This window comes from Ciona robusta, chromosome 3 (genome assembly GCF_009617815.1).
Source record: "Ciona robusta chromosome 3, ASM961781v2".
NCBI lineage: Eukaryota > Metazoa > Chordata > Ascidiacea > Phlebobranchia > Cionidae > Ciona > Ciona robusta.
Genome location: NC_143237.1, coordinates 3,816,318 through 3,838,685, shown reverse-complemented (window position 1 = coordinate 3,838,685; position 22,368 = coordinate 3,816,318). Strand labels below are relative to the sequence as shown.

Sequence of the window (22,368 nt, the reverse complement as noted above, 5' to 3'; positions counted from 1 at the left end):
TACCATGTTATTTCATTGTTTGTGTAGAAATATACTAAGACAGAGTAAACACGCTTGAATAAATGTAAACTGTTACAAAGTCTAAAGCATTATGTCGTCATCAGACAGAGACGAGCGAAAGAAATGGAGACCGTGGTCTGTAAATTCGGATCAAGATTATTCCAAAACACCATCTGTTCAATTGAAAACATATAATAAACTTGATTCAGCTGATGCACCGGTTTAGTAAGTACTAATTTGATATTAGATAAACAATTGTTAAAACTCCTAAATATTTAACTAGAATACTAAAATTTTATTGTATACCATTTACAGTGATGATTCTTATACGGACCCCTACCAAGAAAATACATACGTTAATGAGATTGCTGGTAGAGGCATACTGAAATCTGAAGGCAGCATTGATAGTGCAAACGACTCAGGGATTGTTGAACTGGACGTGTCAAGGTTAAGCCAACTACCACGTCGCAAAGTCGAATTTCCTCCAATGGGAGACGGAGATGATGAAAACAACGCTGCTTTCCGTAAAGCAACTGAACGTAAGAAAAGTCAGTGGGATGAATACTTGGTGAACGTCGATGTAAAGAGGTCGATTGCTTCAGGGATGTTCAAAGTAACTTTGCATCAGGTAAGTACAATTTTAATACGGGCATCCTATTGCCTACCCAATGCAGTGGATTCATACATCGCTTGCGGGTTAACAAATAACCAGCAACTTGTGTGTGATTGTATTTTATATTAGCCTATTTTACAACATATTAGTGACGACTTGGTTAGCAATTACCCGAATACACTCATATCCGTCACAGCAAGTTCGCAATGATTATTTCATGTGGGTGAAGTCCGGCAGCGTGGCACGCCATGGGACTTGGTGTTTAGACCAAAATTGGCCCATTACCATATATTCCGCGATGATAATCGTAAATACGCTTTCACAGCAAAGATAACATATCTTCCAATCTGCAGCTTGCTAGAGATGGTGAAACAGACACTTTAAATAAAATGTTACAAAGCATTCCGGAGATTCAAAGACGACGCCTGGTTAACGCATCAACAGATGACGAAGGAGCAACGGCACTTCATCTTGCAGCGCGTCATAATCATTATAATGTTTGCGAACTGCTCATCAACTCTGGCTCAAGTATGTGTTGTACCAAAGTAAGAAGACTCGGTTTAATTTTGTGTTTGTATCAGACGTGGATGCACGGGGCGAGGGTAGGGCGACACCTTTACATTTCGCAGCTCGCTACAAACACAAGCAGAAGCGAAGTACAGATGATCCATACGTTAACGAGGTTGATTTGTCTAACTTAAAAAGATAATAAATTACATTTTAAATTTGTTTCTTCCACAGCAAACAAAGGGAGTCATCGCACTATTAGCTGAACGAGGTGCTCACATTAATTTTGTTGACATTGAAGGTCAGACTCCTTTACATTCCGCAAGTATCAAAGGCAACCTTCATGCTGTTCGTCAACTGCTGAAATGTCGTGGATGCGGCATCGATGTATGTATACGGTCTACCTAAGCAATTACGCGTAACCTTCCAATACACTGTCATTATAGAATACCGACAGTCAGGGAATGACAGCACTACAGATGGCTGCTACACATGGCCACGTGGAAATTGTTCAGTTGTTATTAGAACAAGGAGCAGATTTCCAAATGTACGATAACGATCTAATGACAGCTCTTCACTTCGCTTGCTCCGAGGGAAGCATAGATATTGTGAGGCAGATATTAAGAGAAGGGGAACGGGCTGGGAGCATGGGTCTTGTTAAGTACGTTCATTGCACCATTTTCGAATAATTAAAGAATATTATTTTTTTAATATGATTCAGGAAAATGATGATGCGGCCTGATGCGGGAAAGAACACGTGTTTGCATGTGACTGTTAACAAAGGACATCGTGATTTAACATTAGAGTTAATAGCGTGGTCGGGCAAACTAGACGAAGTTTTGCAATTCGTTAACCTGCCAAGAGCTCACAACGTAACGCCGCTACATATAGCTGCATCGCAAGGTAACATAGGACATCAAATTATTGTAAACGACCACGTTTATACGAATCGTTGTCAAAAAATACACTGGTGCTAACATCGTTGGCATGTATATGTGTGCAATAAAACACAAGACAGTTTTATGGCGGCCTAGCGTTTCTTCTATTCTTTAACAATGAAAAAACGGCAATACATAATCATTAGGCAATTCCACCAAACAAGGCGTTTAAAGAGGATGGGGTGAGTTGGGACACGGGGCAAGGTGCGACACTTTTTTAAACCCTTTTTTACGAATATCAATTTAATGATAGAGGAACACAAATGTAATACAGTTATATAGTACAAGTTGCTAACTACGAGTTGCAGAATACTGTTAATGTGAATATATATATTTTGGTTTGTTGTCCCATCTTCCCCCACATTGTAGTTTTTATTAATAAACCTTGAAAGGTTTCTTTTAATTTAATGATTTATACCTGAGGGTTAATTCAACATAATATACTGATTTAACAACAAGATAATATAATAACAGTGTGTTTTCGAAATGGTAAAATTACATTTGGTGTGCGAATCGCTAAATAAAAGGTTCTTAATTAATAAAGACCTAGTAGTAGTAGTAATTCATGGTACCTAAAAAACGCCATACATTTTAAGTGTCCCGTCTTACCTCACACTAATATATATTCCACGGTAGGTCACATGGAAATAACGAAGCTGTTGATTGAAAGTGGGGCTCGAGTAAATGCTAGGAATGACAGTTTGGCAACTCCACTCTTGCTTGCTGCACAACACAACAATTTCGCAATAGTGGAATTACTCCTGCAATAGTAAATATTCATTATTAAAATTCTTGCTATGGAACTGTGGCCTAATTATTTATTTGCCTCATAACAAAATCGATTGGTCATTTTTGGCGGTTGTCGTGTTTCTAAAGGGCTGTGAGTCGGGGTTCATTAACGTGGAACCATATTTTTAGCAACGCCGAGTTGGAGATACGAGATAAAGACAACCTCACTCCACTATTGATCGTTTGTAAACAAGGCCATTTGGAAACTATATCATGGTTGGTGGAAAACAATGCAGATGTTACCGCTACGGATAAAAATGATAAGAATTGTTTGATGCTTGCTGTTGAAGATAAGCGAACATCTGCTGTACAGGTATGATTGTAGATATTATATGTTTACCTTATTCTGTACATTTATTTAACATTTGTCTGGCGCTGTGGTACAGTGGTTAGCGCGCCTGCCTGTAACACAAAGGTTATGGCTTCAAGGCTTGTTGCTACTACCTGTATTGGTATACGTGTCCTTGGGGCAAGACACCTAACGGCGATTGTTTCAACCCAGTGGGCGCTTATGGGTTGCCTAAACTAAAAGCCACAAAAAGAAAACAATCCCTACAAAGTTACATATGGTAATGTGTAAAGTTGTATTCAATGTGGGCACAAGGTGTATGAAACAGACATTTTTTGGCCACACCCGGACAAAGCCACTTTCATTGATTATTTCATTAATAGGAACTTTTGAGATATGAAGCGGTTCGCAAACTTTTGGAAGAAACTGACAAAAATGCAAACAGCGTGTTGCATCTTGCAGCTAAAAAGGGGTTTCTTCCTATTATAAGGGTCAGTATTAATTTTAATTTAACATTGCACTTAAAGTCAATACACAATCAAATGCTGATTTTAGATTCTACTTGAACATGATGCAAGAATTGATCCAAAAAATGAAGATGAGTCAACACCAGTGCATATCGCTGCAGCTCATGGTCAACATATGGCATTAAAAGAATTACTTGATCATGATAAAACCATGATCAACAGTTTGGATGAAAATGCAAATACTGCCTTGCACCTCAGTGCAATAGAAGGTATACAATTTCTTAGTTAAACACTAAAATAACTATTTAGAGATGTTTGCTAAGGTCACACCACCTGCATTGAGGTTCTGCTTGACCACGGCGCTAATGTTGGATTGCGCAACACAAAACAATGGACGGCACTTGATTGTGCTTGTAGCAAGGGCTTCGAATTAACAGTTCAAAAACTTCTGCAAGCTCAGTCTCCATTAAACCCACCAAGAGGGGCAAGGGTGAGTATGATTAAACAAACATATTTTAGTATTACAAACTTTATAATCTTACGGAGTGGTTTACTCTTGCAGACAACACCATTACACCAAGCTTGTGTCAACGGGCATGTTCATGTCGTGAAGATATTATTGGATTGGAGAGCTGATGTAAGTTATAGATTGGTGGATGGAAGAAACCCATTGGATTGCGCAATTGATGCAGATAAACGTGAATGCGTGCAAGCAATAATTCAACACAGCAGCTGGAAGAATGCCATGAGAAACGGATACACTGATCCACTCACAGGTAAACTGAATTACAACATATGTAATGGTGACAGTGATTAGGAATTTTGAGATGTTTGCCTCAAGACACTTATCAACAATTGTTTCACACCTAATGGTTTTAGTTGGTTGTCCAAATTTTTCGTCTTATAAAAACAAATCTCGCTTAAAAAAGGTATAAACTTTGTTATTAAGGTGTATAAAGACACCATACATGATAAACAACAGTTTCGTGCTATGTGAGGTTAAATATCTTTAACAAATTACCGAACATCATATTTACAGATCTTATTGTGACCCCAGTACGGAAACTGATTGTTAAAATGCCAGACATGGCAGAGCTTGCATTCAGTCGTTGCATCACTGACAATAAGAAACCGCCAGATGATCTCAGTTTGGAGGTTTGTATCCTTGCTTTGTTTAATTATTTAAACATTTTATTACTGATTAATCTTCAGGTAAAACTTGATTATGAGTTTCTTGATGATATGTATACTGTGATACAATGGAATGATTCCCATCATAACGATCATGATGATGATTCCGGGAAAAAACCTGTCATCCCAGAAACTGGGTATGAAGCTTTCAACGATCACGGCAAACTCACAAAAAGTGCAATCACTTACACAGAAGATACAAGTGTCTTGAGGCACAACCATCCACTGAGTATCATGGTAAACAATGTTCTCCAATTGTAACAACAGTCATTAAAACATGGGTGTCCTGCCTCACATACCTCATGCATGCTTACAAGTAGCTTTGCAAATTTTCTTTTCTTTTTGTTAAAATTTATAAATTAGACAACCCATTGGTGACCACTGCTTTTACAGTTAAGCTATGTTGTTTAAACTAAACAGGTGAATCGAAAAAGAGAGCGCCTTCTACAGCATCCGGTAGTAACAGCATTGTTGCAATACAAATGGAAGAAGTATGGTGGTTTAGTTTATTACAGCAGCCTCATATTTCTCATGCTGTTTGTTGGGCTTCTAAATTGTTATCTTATATTCATTCCTCCCCCTTATTCAATTGATTATCTTAAATCACTTGGCAATCGCAGATTTTATGGTGAATTTACAGCAGATCATATCAACAACTACACAGGTTAGCTTTACCCTATGCATGAACTACGCATGAAATAATCATGTTTAAACAGAAAGTGGTTTTAAAATATATTAATTAATAGCACCAGAGACCTGCTTCAGCCTGCTGCAATCAGGCGCGGAGTATAGAGGTTTTGAAAACAAAAGTGAATCAGGAAAACCTTGCTTACCATGGTCACGCACAAGCACCAACTCCCATCTCTTCCCTGATGCTGGTCTTGATGGCAACTTCTGCAGAAATCCAGGAACCCAACTGAAAAAACCTTGGTGTTACACCAACTACAGGTACGACCAAAATTATTTAAAAATGCAAAATATTATATAAAGGTAATAAACTAATGATTAAACAATCATTATACCAATATACAATAGTAGATTTCTGCTACTTACATGGGATTGTGTGTTTCTAAAGAAATTTAACAGTCACTGCTTTAATTCAACAACTGATTGTTGAAATCACAGAACATAAAACACTATTAACGACAAAAATTTGTGATTGGGCAATAGAACAACTGGGTTATAATAACTCGTCTCATCACGCATAGATAAACATGGGATATAATGATAATTAATTTTTTTTCACTATGTATATTTACAGTGACACAGATGCAGCTTTACGTACCAGAGAAGCATGCAATGTTACTTCATGCCCAAGTTAGTACTTTCTGTGTTTATATTGAAATATACAGAGTTTAATTTCATTTGTTGTTAGTTTCTGTGAAAGGATCTAACGCCCCATTGGGAGCAACCTGTCATTTTCCATTCAAATACAAAGGGGCTGAGTTTACAGAATGTCTAATTCATTCTACTGGAGGAATTTGGTGTGCTTACACATATAACTTTGATGAAGACTTAAAGTGGGGGTATTGTTCAGAAGGTAAAATATTATACAGTGTATCTTTAAACTGATTATTTTTTTAAATATCTGACAGAGGATTCTTTGTGCAATGTTGCGAAAGAGCATAAGAAGCCATGTGGTTCGCCTGGAACAAACAAACTGAATTGTGAAGCAAGAGGTTGTTGTTATGTTGTAAATGATGCTGGCAAACCAACAGAGTGGACGGAATGTTTTCAAAAACTTGACCCATGTAGTGACAGAAGTAGTTACTGTCCAGTTTACAAGCAACAAGGTCTTTGTGAAAGATCAAGAAGTCAGATGGAAACCAGATGTGCACTCACTTGTGAATATTGCAATGGTGAGATCGCTAATTAAATTCAACACATGTATCTTCATGTAGCAAGTATTATAATGTGAATCGCTTAATCCACTTTGTATGTAATGATTTTATACACTTTGTGCCCACAATATGAATAATTGTGTAAAATAAATAAAACAAATTTTAACATTGCAGTGACAGAAACTGTTAGAAACACGGAATATCAGGAGTTTTTGTACATCATGTCTGTTTACCCGGAGCAAACATTCGATTCAGCGTGGGAGTCAACATGTTACTACATTCTTCCAGGGGCACATGCAAAATGGGGGGACGGCTGTCACTTCATCAAAGTTTGGCAGGAGCCAGCAAGAATTGCTTTGCTTGTTTTAAGTCTTATTAATCTGGGCTTACTGGTAAGAGAAAACTAGTAACAATTTCAAACTATTTACCATTATCTAAACAGGTGATGCAAGTTTGGAACTATCAGCTGGAAGCATTTCAACCCGTCTTCTTCCTTGAACTCATTTTGTTTGTGCTTTGTCTTCTCTTGTCTTTGAACTTCAATGAATTTGATCTAACATATACAAGAGAAATGTTGTCTGAACAAGAAATATATAGACCGCTAGTGGAAGCATTTCAAACAGAAACAGGTCTTCGACAGGTAACTTTTGAAACTAATGAAAGAAATGTTAATCGAACTATTATTATTTTCACTATTATGTTTCAATAAAGGACCAATAAATCAATTAAATATTTTTCCTCACTGCCTTGCGATATAATTCAATACAAAGTATGTCAACCGGATATAGTGTAAGGCTGTGGTCACCTGATATCAATCAATTACTATTTGAACAGTACCTTTTGTTTTTAAACTTTTTGTCATGCAAACTTTTTGATGTTGCAAAATTATTTTATTTGTTCACAAAATTATTTTATTTGTTCACAATTAATTAAGCAATTTGGGTTTTACTAATTTTCAATAAATGAAACAATCACTTCGGCAGGTTTTATATTCTTTTAAACAATTCATTTTACTATTCTTCAGAATTGGCAATGGCAGTGTGGCGTGATGGCATTATTTTTTTCATGGATGAATCTTTTGTTGTACATCAGAAAAATTCCTTACCTTGGCATATATGTTGTAATGTTCAATGATGTATTCAAAACATTTGTTAAATTTTCTCTCGTGTTTCTGTTGTTCATATTGTCATTTGCCTTCACCTTCCACACATTGCTGCAAAATGAGGTAAAATGAACATTTTTAATTTAGTTATTCTTTTAAAATTTGAACTATTTAATACATGGTAGCACAGGGTTAGCGTGTATGTTTTATAAATGAAAGGTAGCAGGGTTGAACTTAAATGCTACTATCACTGTGGGAAGGTTTATTCTTTGGCAAGACAAGCAACTGTAAATACCCTAACCCAATGGTCCCTAATAGCTGTCCAATTTGGTAGCAAGAGGTCAAAATAAAATTACCTAAAAAAATTTATCATGATATGAAGTGGCATATCCAGTAAAGCAGGCGTGATGTGTTTGAAGCCACCACATATGAGCCACAATACGGCATTCGGGTTATAACTATGCGTTGCCCTACTGTGCCAGATAAATAACGATATGAACCTGTTTTGGTTGTTAGCCACAATTTGAGCAGTCATTCAATGCAATCTTAAAAACAACGGTCATGATGGTCGGTGAAATTGATTTTGGTGGAATCTTCTTTGGAGACCAAGTTTCTTTCTCAAATCAAGTTTTCTATAAAGAAGTGACTTATCTTGTTTTCAGCATCTTTATTATCGTGATGATGATTATAGTCATGAACTTATTGGTGAGATTTGTTTATTGATTGCCTCTAACTATATTCTAATGTTATCTATGAACAGGTTGGTTTGGCTGTTGGTGACATCATAGAAGTGAAAGAACACGCAACGTTGGAAAGACTTAAAATGCAGGTTGAACTTGCACTGGAAGTTGAATTCAGGTACATTATATAAAATTTGTTTTTCTGTAGAATACATAATTTTGCAGTTATAAAATAAAAACGCAGAAAGTATTGATACCACTGAGTAAAATACCGCCAGGCATGGTATAAATTACAAGCTCAAAATTATTCTGCGTGTTGATATCCTGTAACAAGCCCAAAATTATTTTGCGTGTTGATAACCTGTTACCAGATTAACATACTTACTTTAATCAATTATTTTCAGTGTTCCAAACTTCTTACGTAAGAAGTTTGTAAGAAAAGAAGAAACTGTTCATCCAAATAAATACAGAAAGAGCAACGCACTAAAAAGAGCTTTGCTGCAGAATCAAGATCTTTCATCTAAGAACATTGCAAATGCTATGAACCCTAACAAGGTATTACAAGTGAAACTTTGCAGGTTTACTGTATTTTTCTGCTGTACAGCTGCTTTGGTGGCCGAATAAATAATCATACTCTGGTTAAACAAGGATTGATTCCTATGACAAAAGCAGTTTTCGTGTTACTTCATATTATTTACCAAATTAGTTAAACGAATTGAATATAAAAAGAGTAACTCACATTTTAATTTTCGTTTCCAGTCACAAACTGAAGAAATTCGCGAAAATGTAGAAAACTTGAACCACATCATCAGATCTGTTCGTAATAAAACTGGTGAAGTGGAAACTTTGGTTCGCGAGTTAATCGCAGAATTTCGCGAGACAAATGGAAATGAATCAACAAACATAGAAGACAAGCTCAGCAAACAAAAAGTAAAGATGTCGAAAAAAAAGAAAAAAAACAAGTCTTCCAAGGTTGAACAAGAAGACATACCAGTGGTGCAGGTTTTAACAAAACAAGGATTTGACGATGATGATCAAATGTACGAAACTGTTTTGAACGATGTTTAAACATTCAACGCTTTGTAAAAAAAGACTCTTGACATTTGTAAAATACATCAATAAACACAAAGCAATCAATAACAAGAATTCAATATTTTAATTGCGTCATATTACAACTATTGTAAATATCTTTGCTTCAATGTGAAGAAGGAAATAAAACAATGTAAATTATTATTTGTGTACATTTCAGCCTGTTGATGTAGAATTAATAGAATTTAACAAATAAAAACCACAATTGTCCAAATGTAAGTTTGTTATTAAGTTTATTGCCCGTCTAAATGATCTCACAACTTTGCAAATGGGTTTCCATCGTCCTAAAAATATTAACATTTCTTTAATTATATTATCATTATAATATTGAACTATTTTGATGTGTTTATCAGAACAATAAACAAGATTGCTAATGTACATCAATTAATAAATGTCATTGATTCAATGTTATGAAAAAAAGATTAACTTACATCAGATGATATGTAGGAGACTCCTTTATCTTGACTTCGTTTACTTAGATTACTTGTAATGTTCATCTTTTGACTTTCACCTGGATTAAATTGGTATTTTACAATTTCCAAGGACAGTTTAACCAGGGAATATGTTTAAAAATGAAATTATTTAAAAATTAAACAACAATACAATACTACTAGAATAATTAACAAAATAAAACCAAAGGCATTATTTGGTTCCAACATATTTACCTGGTCGGCTGTTTCGTGATGAGGAAAAGTAATTAGATAAAGAAGCTGCAGGTGAAGTTTTAATTTTGCCACGAGCACCACCTCTGCTACCTCGAGTTTTTCTTGCACCACGACCACTGTACAAACAAGAAAAAGATAGTTTTTTATACTAGTTTAAAAATACATGCTTAAATTAACTATCTTACATTCCAAAAATTTAAGGTCAACAAAATGAAGGCTGATAGTTAGTGGCAGTTGTTCACATAGAGTGGTTATGCAGAATTCACAATTGAAAATAAGAAGCACTTAGTTAAGAATTTTTGGCTTTTAAATCAAAGTGAAACTCACCGTTTAGGCTTGGGTTGCACAACAGGTTCAGGTATTTCTTCTTCTTCTTCAGATGAAAAATCGTTAGAAGAATCAGCACGCGATCGTTTACTGAAACTATATATTTAGAAATAATATTATTATGCAGTTTTAATTTAAAGGGCCTAAACACACTAAAATGTACATCACTTTAATAGATAGAGTGTGTTTTTCTAATTCCAACGACACCTTACTTGTTTTAATCGGTTCTGTATAACCAAAGATATTCCAGCTCAAACACCGTGAAATTCATAAAACTGATTTGAAAGTTGCGTGGCGAAAAAATTGAGAAGTGTACTACCCACGTGACAAATCACGTCACAAAATTGTTGAAGCGTGGCCGCTCTCATTCAGAAACACTGAGAAAGGCGAGAGACAGTGTTTTTAGCAAAAAACGAGAGAACAAAAAAAGCGCAAAAAACCACAAAAAACGCAGGTTTCGCTTTTACGAATGAATCAGTCCTGTGACTAGTACGTTCCTATGTCACAATCACGAAGCTCGTAGTAAAAAAAGGATAGCGCTAGAGATCACTGTTTGAGGACGAATATCTACGCCTATACTGGACCAATTTTAATAAGCAAAGTATTTTTGGAATCAATAAAACAGTCGCTTTATGAATTTACCATAAAAAATAAAAGTGACGTGGGGTGCGCTGTAGCATAATTGTTTAGCGCGCATGTCTGTAACACAGGGGTATTGGATTCAAGGCTCGTCCATGCTAGCATTGTAAGTATATGTGTCTTTCTCTTGGGCATGACACTTAACGGCAATTGCTCTAACCTTGTGGTCACTAATGGGTTGTCTAAATCGTCAGCAATACATAAAAAACAGTCATCCAGAAAGTTACATTCATAACTCTATTTAAGCTAGCACAGGGTGTATGAAACAGAACACTCTTGTTATAAAAACTGTCATTTTCTGGGCACACGTAGATAAACAAGTTACATTTATTCATGAACCAATATAGTAATGAAAACTGCTGGAAGCGAATAAGTCATGCAATGGAGCTTGAGGAATTGAAAAAGTGCATAAAATATGCCGAAGAAAATTTTTTTAGCCTAACACCTCTATTCGAACGTTTGTCTTAAAAGAAATACAAGGTGCTGTGCATAGTTTTGACACCTGGCATCTGGCAATAGGGTGTGTACATAAAAATGTAAGAAAGCAAAATTCCCACCAAATTCAAAGTGTTACTATAAAAGTTTGGTAAATTATCTTTGTACTAAACTTGCCAAGTGTAAACAGCTGTGGTAAGGTGTGTAACATTCAAAGGAATATTGAAATGCTGTGAAATATTCATTTTTGATCACATTTTTTTCAGCTAGAAAGAACTACTGTTGTTCAAATCAGATATAAACTTATTGGCAGCAATTAAAGCAAACATACTGAATGTATGTTTATAATATGTATATAAAAAGGACATCATACTAAGAATCTTCTTTTGTATGAAGTGGTGTATGCCTATATAGTATTCAAATAGTTGATACTGTTACCAATATCACAAATTACGCTTCGCTTTTTTCCAAACGCGAATAAACAAGTTGGTCAGATTGGTTACGACTTCAGTTAATTTCAAGTCTTGTTTCATATCTAGCTTTTTAATAGTACAGCTTGTGCAATGCATGCAACAGCACGGGTATCAAAGGTCAAATCTGCTTTAACCATAGTATGATGATAAATAATCCCAAACTCACGCTTTGGTTCTTTCAAGAATTTCTTTCAGCTCTTGTGATTCTTTTGTTGATGGTTCTTTTAGTCGTTCGGTTTGGTAACTTTTTATTTGTTCTTTAATTTCATTTTGATCCAAATTAAATGTTTGCTGAAAGAAAACAAAATTAGGCAATTATTAAAATCCTATTCTTATGTATTTTATGAGCTAGAAAAATAAAGAAACGAGTGTCGCAACCATTCACCACAGTGGTTTATAATTCAAATAAAACACTAAAATCTTCTTGTTCTCATTATAGATTCTGCTTTAAAGCAAGCTGTGCAAAATAATAACTTAACGTAACTTAACGATCGACGTTCAACATAAATAAAATGGCCAAAAAGGACTTTGGCAACGCATATAGGATGATAGGATGTCTTATAAACGCCTCTAAAACACTTAATTGAACTATTCAGTATTCAAATATTAAAGTATAAAATTTAAAGTTACATAAATGTTTGTTCTATTTCATACTTTTTACTACATTTTGTTAAAAAAATGTCAAAATGTCATTTTATGCTAATATTTTATAAAATACATCTTTATCTTACTTCTTGTAAATAGTTTTTGGTCTTTTTAATTTGATGACAACATAATTCTTTGATTGCGTCTTTTTCTTGTTTTGTAACAAACTCTGACACAGCTTGACTTACACCACGTGCACTCAACACTTGCATTTGCTCTTTCTAAAGACGAAAAAATTGTTACAAATACGATGAAGTGTTCGGAATAAAGGAGAATACAGATCACTGTTGTCCAAGTGCGGCAGGTTAGTCACAGGTTATTTGTCATTGATGGTTTTTTCTATTTTTACTTTCAGTCGTAATGGCTACACTAGAATAGAACAAATGTGAAATCTTACATATGTGATAAACATATAAAACAAACCTGTTTATTTATATATTTTTAATAATTCACACAAAACAAACAATAGCTTTGAAACCTCATCTTTCGAATTTAAATATTCTTGCACAAGATCTTCCATTTTCACATTTTCAACAACTTCAGCTCCTATCAAGTCATCCATATCTTTTACATCCAAATCATCTGAAAGCAACATATTTATTATACTTTCTTAGAAATTCCTACCAATCACCCGGTAAACAGAACAAATTGGAAATACTTTGTATTCTATTATTATTCATTTATCTGTATGTGTATGTGACCAACCATCCAGAATTATAAGTTTAGATTACAATTTGTGCTGGCTTTACACTTACAAGTGACCAATAATGCAAGTTTGTGGAGCGATTCCGATTGCCGTATGATCCTAATACTAACCACTGAATTTGTGCCTACCATGTTACAATGGTAGCAGCATCAAGCCTCTAACTCGTTAACTTAAGATTACAAAACCGGGGCGCTTGATTAAAGGCTCTGCTTTACGATATACAAACATATTAATTTCAATACAGGATAGTATTCTGGCAAAACATTAATGTTATTCACCCCGAATTTTCTTCACAGACTTTTTAAGGAAATGAACGATATTTTCTGGGTTGGAGACTCTGTCTGCAAACTTTGCACCGAATCTGTACGCATTGAATATATCAAATCCACTGTAGTCAACCTGTAAATGAATAAAATTTAATAAGATTGTTTTAAATATAAATGTCGCGCCATAGGACAATTGCTTAGCGGTATACAAGGCTTGCACCGGTACTATTGTGGTCTTGTATGCCTATGTATTACAAAACATCTAATAACAATTGCTTCAACTTAGAGGCCACTAATGGGTTGTCCAAATTATCAGCCATACACATACATAAGCACAAAAAAACTATCAATAGTTACATTCGCGGTTACTCAAAGGCCGGCACAAGGTGTATAAAAACAGAACACCCATGTTATAACGACTGTCGCTTTCTGGCCACATAAGGATTTACATTCATTCAAATAAAAGTTTTCTGGGAAGTAAAATTAAACTCAGAGTTATTCTAAAAAGGTAATTTATAAATTCCCATTTTTTGGTTCTTTCCCATGCCTGGTAATTAAAAACACCAAAATAGCTTCAAAGCTGACCATAATAATCATGGGAGTTATCATTTCTATTATTTAAACTCATTCTAAAGGAGCTATTCCAGCAATTTAATGGTACTAACGTTTCAATGCCATAAGATAAGCCTCTTTATTAAAATATTCAAAATTCTCTTATTTGAATTAATAACCAATTAGAACCAAACTTACTCGGAGTCGAATGAGGGGTTTACGTGGTTGCCGGGGGTGACCAGATTTCTGACTTTGTGCTCGTAAAAGCAGTCGCTCAACAACTTCCTCACAGTAAGCTTGTGATAAGGCTTCTATTGCTTCTGGTGAAGACCCCGCAGGTGGGTGAACACCATCAGCAAGCGTGATATTTTCAACATACAACTGACGTACAGTTTTTAGAGGAATAATGTCCGTTTTCATTTCACGGCCTCGAATTTTCACGACAGCTACTTTTCTGTTACATGAACACAAACTTACATGATACTCTGTTACACTTACAAAATAATTCACCAACGCCGTGGCAATGTGGTGTGCCTGCCTCTAACCACAGATATTATGGGTTTACACGACAAATGCTTCAACCCAGCAGTCACTTATTTATTGGTTATCTATATTGTTGTCACCCATTCAGTAAAAACACACCAAAAAGTTACATAGTTGGTAACTTGTTAGCAGGCACGAGTTGTATTAAACAAAACACCTCGTGTTATAATACCTGTCGTTTACGGGCACGGGAAAATGAAGTAAGTTACATTCTTTTATTCATTCAATATTTTGTTATCGAAAACAAATCTAACAAACTAACCTTTTTTTGTGAAATAGTACTCTTGTCATGAATGCATTTTACAACACAAATTTGCTAACAGACAGCTCTATACTACGTTACAAAGCATAAAACAAGAAGCTGTGTTAATCCTTTTCCTTGTTTAACTTTATTCTTTATATATTTATATATATATATACTGTAACAAAATCACCTAATATTTAATTGTGACAAGTAAAATAAATATAGTAAGTAACAAACAAATAAACAATAATAATAAACCTTACTTTTGTTTTGATTCCCCTTCACATAAAGATGTAGCAACGGGACTTCCCGGTTGCATGACGAAGAATCCTTTGATTGGATTCCACTGCGGGTTAATTAAACATTCGTGCTCGTGGCCCCAGATGATTAAGTCGAAGAAATCATCAAGAAACTGTTCTGGTATGTAGTTGGTTGCTCCGTGTTTTGACCTTTTAAGTATCACTTATTCATAAAAATGTGGTAAAATATGTATAGTAGGGTAGGGGAAGACGGGACACCTTTAACCCATAATATTCAAATGATCCTGTTTTAAACGATATAGCGTTCTATAGGAGTCCTGCTAATACAGTTTTATAATTCTTTGATTGTTCTTTGTTTTCCACAAATTAAGCTAAGAAAATAGAATAAAAAGATGTCCCATCTTCCCCTATCCTACTATACTGATTACACACCACACCTATATACACGCACAGAAGCACTTGACATAATTTTAATCTAATTTTTAATCAACTACCCTACAGTTCACACTTGTAGTGACGGTCTTAAAATACACCCACAATTTTCAGACTTTGAAGCAAAATTTTATGAACTGCTTTCAACATTATTTGCCTATGTTAGTCCATGCAGCACAATACTGCTCAAGTAGAAAACCAACTCTATGCAACAAAAAAACTTTAACAGAGAGCTAGCCAATTTTCAGAAGACAGGTGTGTGTGACATTGATATTTTTGGTTGATGCCAGAAGTTTAATGGTTTTCACCTGTTTTGATGAAGAACAAAGACATTAAACCAGTCATCAAGCGATTCTTTTGGTCGGAGCATGGTTACAAGGTGGTTCAAAAATAAACGATGCAAGCGTTCATCTCTCATGGAACCTTTTTCCAAAACAAACTATGATTCTGTTTAATTTATTCTCACAAACATAACCATGGACCATGGGTTTGCTATTTCCCCATATTAAATTTTACTGGTACTATTTGCAAGCATAAATCATAATCATACCTTATTCTCGTGATATTTACGGTCAAGTACAAAACCAACTCTATACAACATATGACATTGCAATAGACACAACTTACCAAGTCCATACAATGCAAGCTTGGTTGTTCCTTTTTGTAGCAACACAGGAGAGAGACTTATAACATCAAGCTTTGTTTGTTTTCCAAAGTGATTAAGAAGACCAGTGACAGATAATAAATCAATGGCACTTAGTTCTCCAGCCTTTAAAATGAACAATAGTTACAGAAAAACTTTGGTATTTACAGTACAAACATTAAAAGTAACCAAAAACCGTTTATTTTGATATTTCAACAATTTTATGAACAAACCTAATATTGCCATTTTTTAAATTTGTTTTACATGCCATTGTAAAAACCTCTTATTTGATGTTTTAAATTTTTTGAATGTGTATTAAAATTAAAAAGAAGGAAACATAACTGTATTTTTTAACCTTAACTTTAAATACTTAATAAATGAATTTAAGCGAAGCTAATAGTCTGTTCAAAGAAAAGTATTTACCCCTGATGGATCATCATGATTGCCATGTATGGAAAACACAGGTAGAGAAATATTAACATTCGGATTTTCATAATTAACACACGTTATCCTGTGACAAAAATCGAGGGTCAATCATACAAATGTGTGCTACATACTCCTACAGGTTACAGCTAGGATTTTTACACATTTTTATTATATTTGGTTGAAAAAAACAGTTATTCTGTGACTTAGAACACAAGGTTCACTTTGACATTTTATCATTTAAAACCGTTGAACGTCAAACTTTAAAAAAAAACAATTAAGAAATCATCTCAATGTAAATGCAAAACAGATCAACCAGACATTCTATGCTCCAAGTTAAATATTTGTTACTCACGAACTTGATGTGTGGCCAAAATTCACAGCTTGGTCACTAACCACTTTGACACTACACGGCCGATCACCAAGACAATATTTTTGAAACAATTCCATTGCCGTGTGCAGTGTTTTTCTTGAAGGTTTATTTTCGTGAAATAAATCCCCTCCAAGTAAAACGAAATCAACATTTCTAAATAAACGTTCGTGTCAGTTTTACCCACAGCTATTTCAGTTAATAAGTTAAGTGTGTTTATCTTCTATCTATAAAGCGTGCTCTAACTGATAAGCTACAGTCATTATGTACAATCCTAACTAACTAACCACAACGATATTAGGTAAAATAATAAAATCCCGAAATTATTCTACCTTTCTTTGGCAATTGTAAATATTTCTTCTAAAGCAACAAACGAATCTTTTCCCCTTTCCCCATTCTTCTCTATATATCCAAGATGAACATCACTTGCTAAAATTTAAACACAATGTAAAACCTGCTAGTACATTTGAACAGAACATGATGCAACCTACAGTAATAATATTTAGAATCCCCATTAAACTTGTTTCATGTCTTAGACACATAGTAATGGTTGTGTTAAAACTGTTAAAAAAAGTATATTTTATATTATTATGTATTATTAAGTATACCCAATGGGACTAAGGGATAAAAAAGCAACTCCTGCCTACATGCAGGACATTTCACATACTAAAGATCCAACACCATCAACCAGAACTGGATTCTAGTTAGAAACGACTGGAATAGAGGATTTTGGTTCCGGTTGTTTTAAGTATATAAAAAGAACATTCCAGTAATTTAAGCCAACCAAAAATTGTTTTTTTTTTAATTTGGTGCTTTGTTAATTGAACTAATATAAAAGTTTCATCTCTACAAAAAACAGACCTGCTCTTAAAAACGATATTTTTAAATGGGCATATCAAGGAAAATTCAAAGTTTGTGTATTGATAGAAATGCTTAAATATGATTCAAAGGTACCACCAAAGTTTCAAAAAACGTTCAGAAAAAATGTTTAAAAAATTTGGTAGTACCTTTGGAACACATTGGACCATCTCTATCCATATACAAATTTTCATTTTACGTTGGTATGCCCTCTTAGTCTTAAGTAATATTTCTCACCAACTAAAATGCTCATGGTATTCTCATCATCCTGTACTGTTTCACACCTGAACATAAAGAAGTGTTAACCAATACCAGCTTAATTTTAGTGTTTTATGAATAATTTTTTAGGTTTTATGAATTGCTTCATTGAATAAAATTTAAATTTTAAATTTATTTTTTTACAAATAAAATTTAGGTTTTATTAATTGCTTCATTGAGGCTAAGTGGAAAAACAAGCTACTCTTTATGTATTTGCCTGTGGTGGTTTTTTTACAAATTTTAATATTTTTTTAGGTTGTGGGAAAAGCCCACAATTCCCCCTTCACATTATTCTTTTACTCAAATCAGAACATCAATATTTTATCAACTACGGAAACAAATTTATATTAAACGGAAAAAATTGTCAAAATTACAGGTGTTTGTTTAGTTAAGACATCTCCATTCCAGACAAAAAAACAACCCCATTTGACTTTTTAAAACAAACACCTAGTTATTGTAACCATTGGTTCGGACTTTAATCTCTCTACAATACTAATATGTGGAATGTTTGATGATTTAATCGTTACTCAATGTATAAAAATCTGGCTCATAATAATTAGACTCACGATTTTTGCTTCATTTTAGTTATAGTATATAAGTTAAAGTTTTTAACAAACATTAAACTACTTTGCGAAGAAAACTTTATAATTTGATATTTTTTATATTTAAAAAGAGCAGGTTGTAGAGTATATATAAAAATGAGTTTTGTGATTTAATTGGTACAATTGGAATATTAATATTGCATATAAATATTTCAAGAATATTAAAAACTAATTCTTTAGCTGGTGACCAGTACAATTTTTGGTCAAAAAATATAACCAAGACCTCACTGATAGCAACTTTAAAATTTTTATTTAAAAGACTGTATCATTTGTGTGGAAAACTAATTTTGCCACTATATTTTCCACACAAACCGTCATGAATTAAAGAAAGAATAAATTAGTTATTATGTTATGGAATGTGTATTACTAGGTTTGATTTCTAGGTTACAAAATATGTATTTTCATAGGGCCAGGTTGGTTGGGAGTTGGGGCTGGATTAGGAGTTAGGATTTTCACTAAAACGGTGCAAACAACAAGATTATAACGTGGCAAAAGTAACATAATATATTATTAAGTAATAAATCGTTACCCTTCTGCAAGGCAGGCCAATTACACTGAAGAAGCATGTTTTCGCACATATTTAAATTCGAAGTTAATTTTGGACATTAACGCCCAACTTTTTACAAAAAAATTATACAGTGAGTATACCAGTGAGGGCGAGGCCTAAGGAACATTTTGAAATTAATTGTTCCCTAACATTAAGTTAGAGCAATCAAGCAGGAACTTAAAAACAAAATCTTCATTTTGCTCAGGCTAGCTTAATGTATGAAAAATTAACCTATTTACGGAACAAAGGTAGTTTTTGTATAGGAATAGGCCTACACCAGGATTGTAAAAATACCCCCTTTTTCAGTGATAATGTCACCGTCCGGATAATCGAAAAACGTCCGGATTATTTTAATAGAAATAAATCCTATTTATATTAAAATTAACTTTCTTACGTTCGCCCAACAATACACTCTTTGGTTTCTTAGTTCAGTATTTATTGACGACATAAACGTGCGCACTATTTTAACCGTATTGGTTACCCTGCGAGAACACCGCGAATAGCTAAAATGACGGAACGGTTCATGTAAATATTTAAAAAAATGCATTTTCCTAACACCCGCTATACTAATTTTGACACAAATCATGTCACAAGAAATCTTTATGTGGTGAATTTAAAATGATATTACATTTATTAAAATGACAAATCAAAATCGGCAGAAACAACTGAAAAGTTTTACGCACGTTCATCGTGGATTAAAAATGTAACGATGATTACCTCATAATGCCTTTGATAAACTATTAAAATTTTAGAAAACAATTGTGGTTTATGTGCTTCTATGTTTCGTATAATTGTTTAATTCCCGACATATTTTAAGCCAGCAACCAAGAATAGTTTAAACTTTGAATGCAGGTATATTGCGTTTATGTGAATTTTAATTGGTGCAAATATAAGAGCATGGAGCGACGCTCAGTAAGTTGGAACCAACGCAAGTTGTAATATATTATTACAAAGTATCTTCCCGCTCGAGCTTGGACAGAAGCCAAGAAACATCGTTTGTTGGCAACGCATGAGAACCATGGTTTCATTACGTCATTTTTCACGAGAATAATTTCACAACGATTGCTTCGCTTGTTATGTGTTGAATTGTATGCTACCGTATAAGTCTTCCTTTATTTCCTACGCGGGTCAGAGCGTAAAAATGTAACGCTCATACATGATGTTTTGATCTCGTGGTTCGTTGGGCAGTGGGCACATTACTCCCGATTGTTACGTAATGAAACGTCATAATTCATAGTTACGTTGCAATAAGACATGTGATGTAACAATTAAGCGCAAAATGACCAAATTGCAGCACGGCAATGTTTGTTACTCAAGCGAATTCGTTAGCTGATAATTACGAACACGCGATAAACATAAAACATTAAATCGTAGATTTAACAACCGTTTCTATCGCACAGGCACTAGACTGTGGTGATGGTTAGTAATACGCTTTATAACAAGATTTGGTAGCTTGGGTGACAGACGCACGTAAAACATAATACGTCTGAATTTTCAATAAAATTAAACGATCACCGTTCGGATTTACAACTTTTACAATCCTGACCTACACACTGTACAAGCAAAAGAACGTAAATAGTGTAATTATAAATCTTATGAACTGGTTTTACCTTTAATTACACATTATTATAAAAAAATCTTACATTTTGTTGTGGTTTTTCTTTAATGAGACGTGACTTTACATTTATTTAAGAGAAATATCTGGATTGAGAAACAGCAACAACATTCCCGCCAAATGCTCCTGAACTCAAAATTCCCCAATACAGAAAGCGAACATCCTGCACACTGCACAGAGTGATAATAGGACCAAGAGAGCAAACAAACAATAATTTTTACAGTTACATCAGTGCTCACAGCTTACATTGCAAAGCCCTGATAAAAATACCTCAGTTTTTTGTAAAGAATTAATATATTACGTAAAAGTACTGAAACGAATAAAAAAGTAGAAACAATGCTACGTTGTTTTCCAATGCACTAAATAGGTATGCACATACGAAAATCTTCAGTGACGTAAAAAGGTAAAATTTATAATTACTACAATGAATGATATGATCGAACGAAAAAGGAAGGACTACTTTAGTGCCCTTTAATATTGGCTTGTTATCTTTTTCAACTTATTTTGGTTTCAGTAGATGAGTAGAGTGCCCTTTAAATTGTCAAAGCCAAAGGGATGAGAATAGTACACGTCACTATATCTATTAGTTCCATACCTGTCTTACATTCACGACATACAATGTATTTGTGAGACATGAAGTGACGAATTGTATCGTTAGACTTAGAGCAATGAATTATGGCGAAAACGTCAGACTTCACAGCATCTGAACATGCTTTGGCTATTTCTCCTGCGGCGCTATTTGCGCACTGCACACATGAATGATGGACTGTACTCGAGCAAGTATTGTGCTGGGGAAGTGATAAGCAGTGAAGCGTTAATTAGATAATTCAGCAGTGCGGATAATAGAGTGTAACTGTGTGTCACAATCGTTTGTCGCTAGATTTACACAAATAGAGCATAACGTCACCAACAGTCTAATGTTTTCCTATTACCCAATATCGTGGTATTGCCTTTCTAATGCACGTCAACGGCATCTTTAAAAAGTTTTGTATTGTCATTGTACTACAGCAGCTATTTCAGGGTCGGTTAGAAACGAAGTGAATGTAGTTTCTTGAATAGTTACATTTACAACAGCACAGTTGGTGAGTAAGTAGTTTAAAACGTTGGTAACAACTCAACGGATAAGTAGGCTAGCTGTGGTTATGACGTATTAATATGCGCGGTAAAATAACTGTGAGATCATAACGTGAGACATCCTTTGTTGTTTTGGCAGTAATGAATAACCGTAGTAGTGTGTAGTATATCATACCACCCTGTTTTCTGTGGTAACCACATCATAGTTACTTATAATCAGTGGAAAGTACGTTCTACGCTTGGCCATTTAGTAAAGGGGAAGTTTAGACAGTCATTGTTTTTTTT

At 34.3% G+C, this 22,368-nt stretch overlaps 2 protein-coding genes across 2 annotated transcripts; one reads left to right on the top strand and one right to left on the bottom strand.

Annotated features, from left to right (window-relative positions):
• The first annotated feature begins 31 nt into the window (after positions 1–31).
• Positions 32–9,647, top strand: LOC149738273 (uncharacterized). The gene is made up of 27 exons (XM_089874445.1): positions 32–225; positions 316–628; positions 967–1,141; positions 1,195–1,295; positions 1,355–1,507; positions 1,567–1,781; positions 1,842–2,023; positions 2,695–2,827; positions 2,977–3,160; positions 3,520–3,627; positions 3,692–3,872; positions 3,927–4,093; positions 4,166–4,379; positions 4,643–4,758; positions 4,816–5,031; positions 5,215–5,458; positions 5,541–5,742; positions 6,056–6,111; positions 6,170–6,334; positions 6,390–6,653; positions 6,810–7,027; positions 7,078–7,275; positions 7,660–7,860; positions 8,254–8,442; positions 8,498–8,595; positions 8,822–8,972; positions 9,177–9,647. The coding sequence occupies exons 1-27, from the start codon at positions 92–94 to the stop codon at positions 9,483–9,485; spliced, it is 4,887 nt and encodes a 1,628-aa protein (XP_089730571.1). The 5' UTR covers positions 32–91; the 3' UTR covers positions 9,486–9,647.
• On the bottom strand, positions 9,551–21,213 carry LOC149738272 (double-strand break repair protein MRE11-like). Its single transcript, XM_089874454.1, has 17 exons — positions 21,038–21,213; positions 18,225–18,271; positions 17,462–17,558; positions 17,115–17,285; positions 16,760–16,847; positions 16,321–16,462; positions 16,002–16,116; positions 15,265–15,450; positions 14,413–14,668; positions 13,675–13,795; positions 13,169–13,272; positions 12,777–12,911; positions 12,212–12,336; positions 10,499–10,594; positions 10,172–10,287; positions 9,938–10,017; positions 9,551–9,790 (listed from the first exon to the last, which is right to left on the bottom strand). Coding segments are annotated over exons 1-17 (1,911 nt in total). The 5' UTR covers positions 21,040–21,213; the 3' UTR covers positions 9,551–9,760.
• Between the last annotated feature and the right edge of the window lie 1,155 nt (positions 21,214–22,368).

Excerpts from the sequence above, each read along its gene's own strand:
- LOC149738272 (XM_089874454.1), bottom strand. Across the intron at positions 16,848-17,114 it reads TTTGGCCACACATCAAGTTC|GATAACGTGTGTTAATTATG; the intron begins GTGAGTAACAAA and ends TTTTTGTCACAG. Across the intron at positions 16,117-16,320 it reads GCTTGCATTGTATGGACTTG|GTTCCATGAGAGATGAACGC; the intron begins GTAAGTTGTGTC and ends TTTTGGAAAAAG.
- LOC149738273 (XM_089874445.1), top strand. The coding sequence starts at position 92 with ATGTCGTCATCAGACAGAGACGAGCGAAAGAAATGGAGACCGTGGTCT. Across the intron at positions 1,296-1,354 it reads ATGATCCATACGTTAACGAG|CAAACAAAGGGAGTCATCGC; the intron begins GTTGATTTGTCT and ends TTTCTTCCACAG. Across the intron at positions 5,459-5,540 it reads TCATATCAACAACTACACAG|CACCAGAGACCTGCTTCAGC; the intron begins GTTAGCTTTACC and ends ATTAATTAATAG.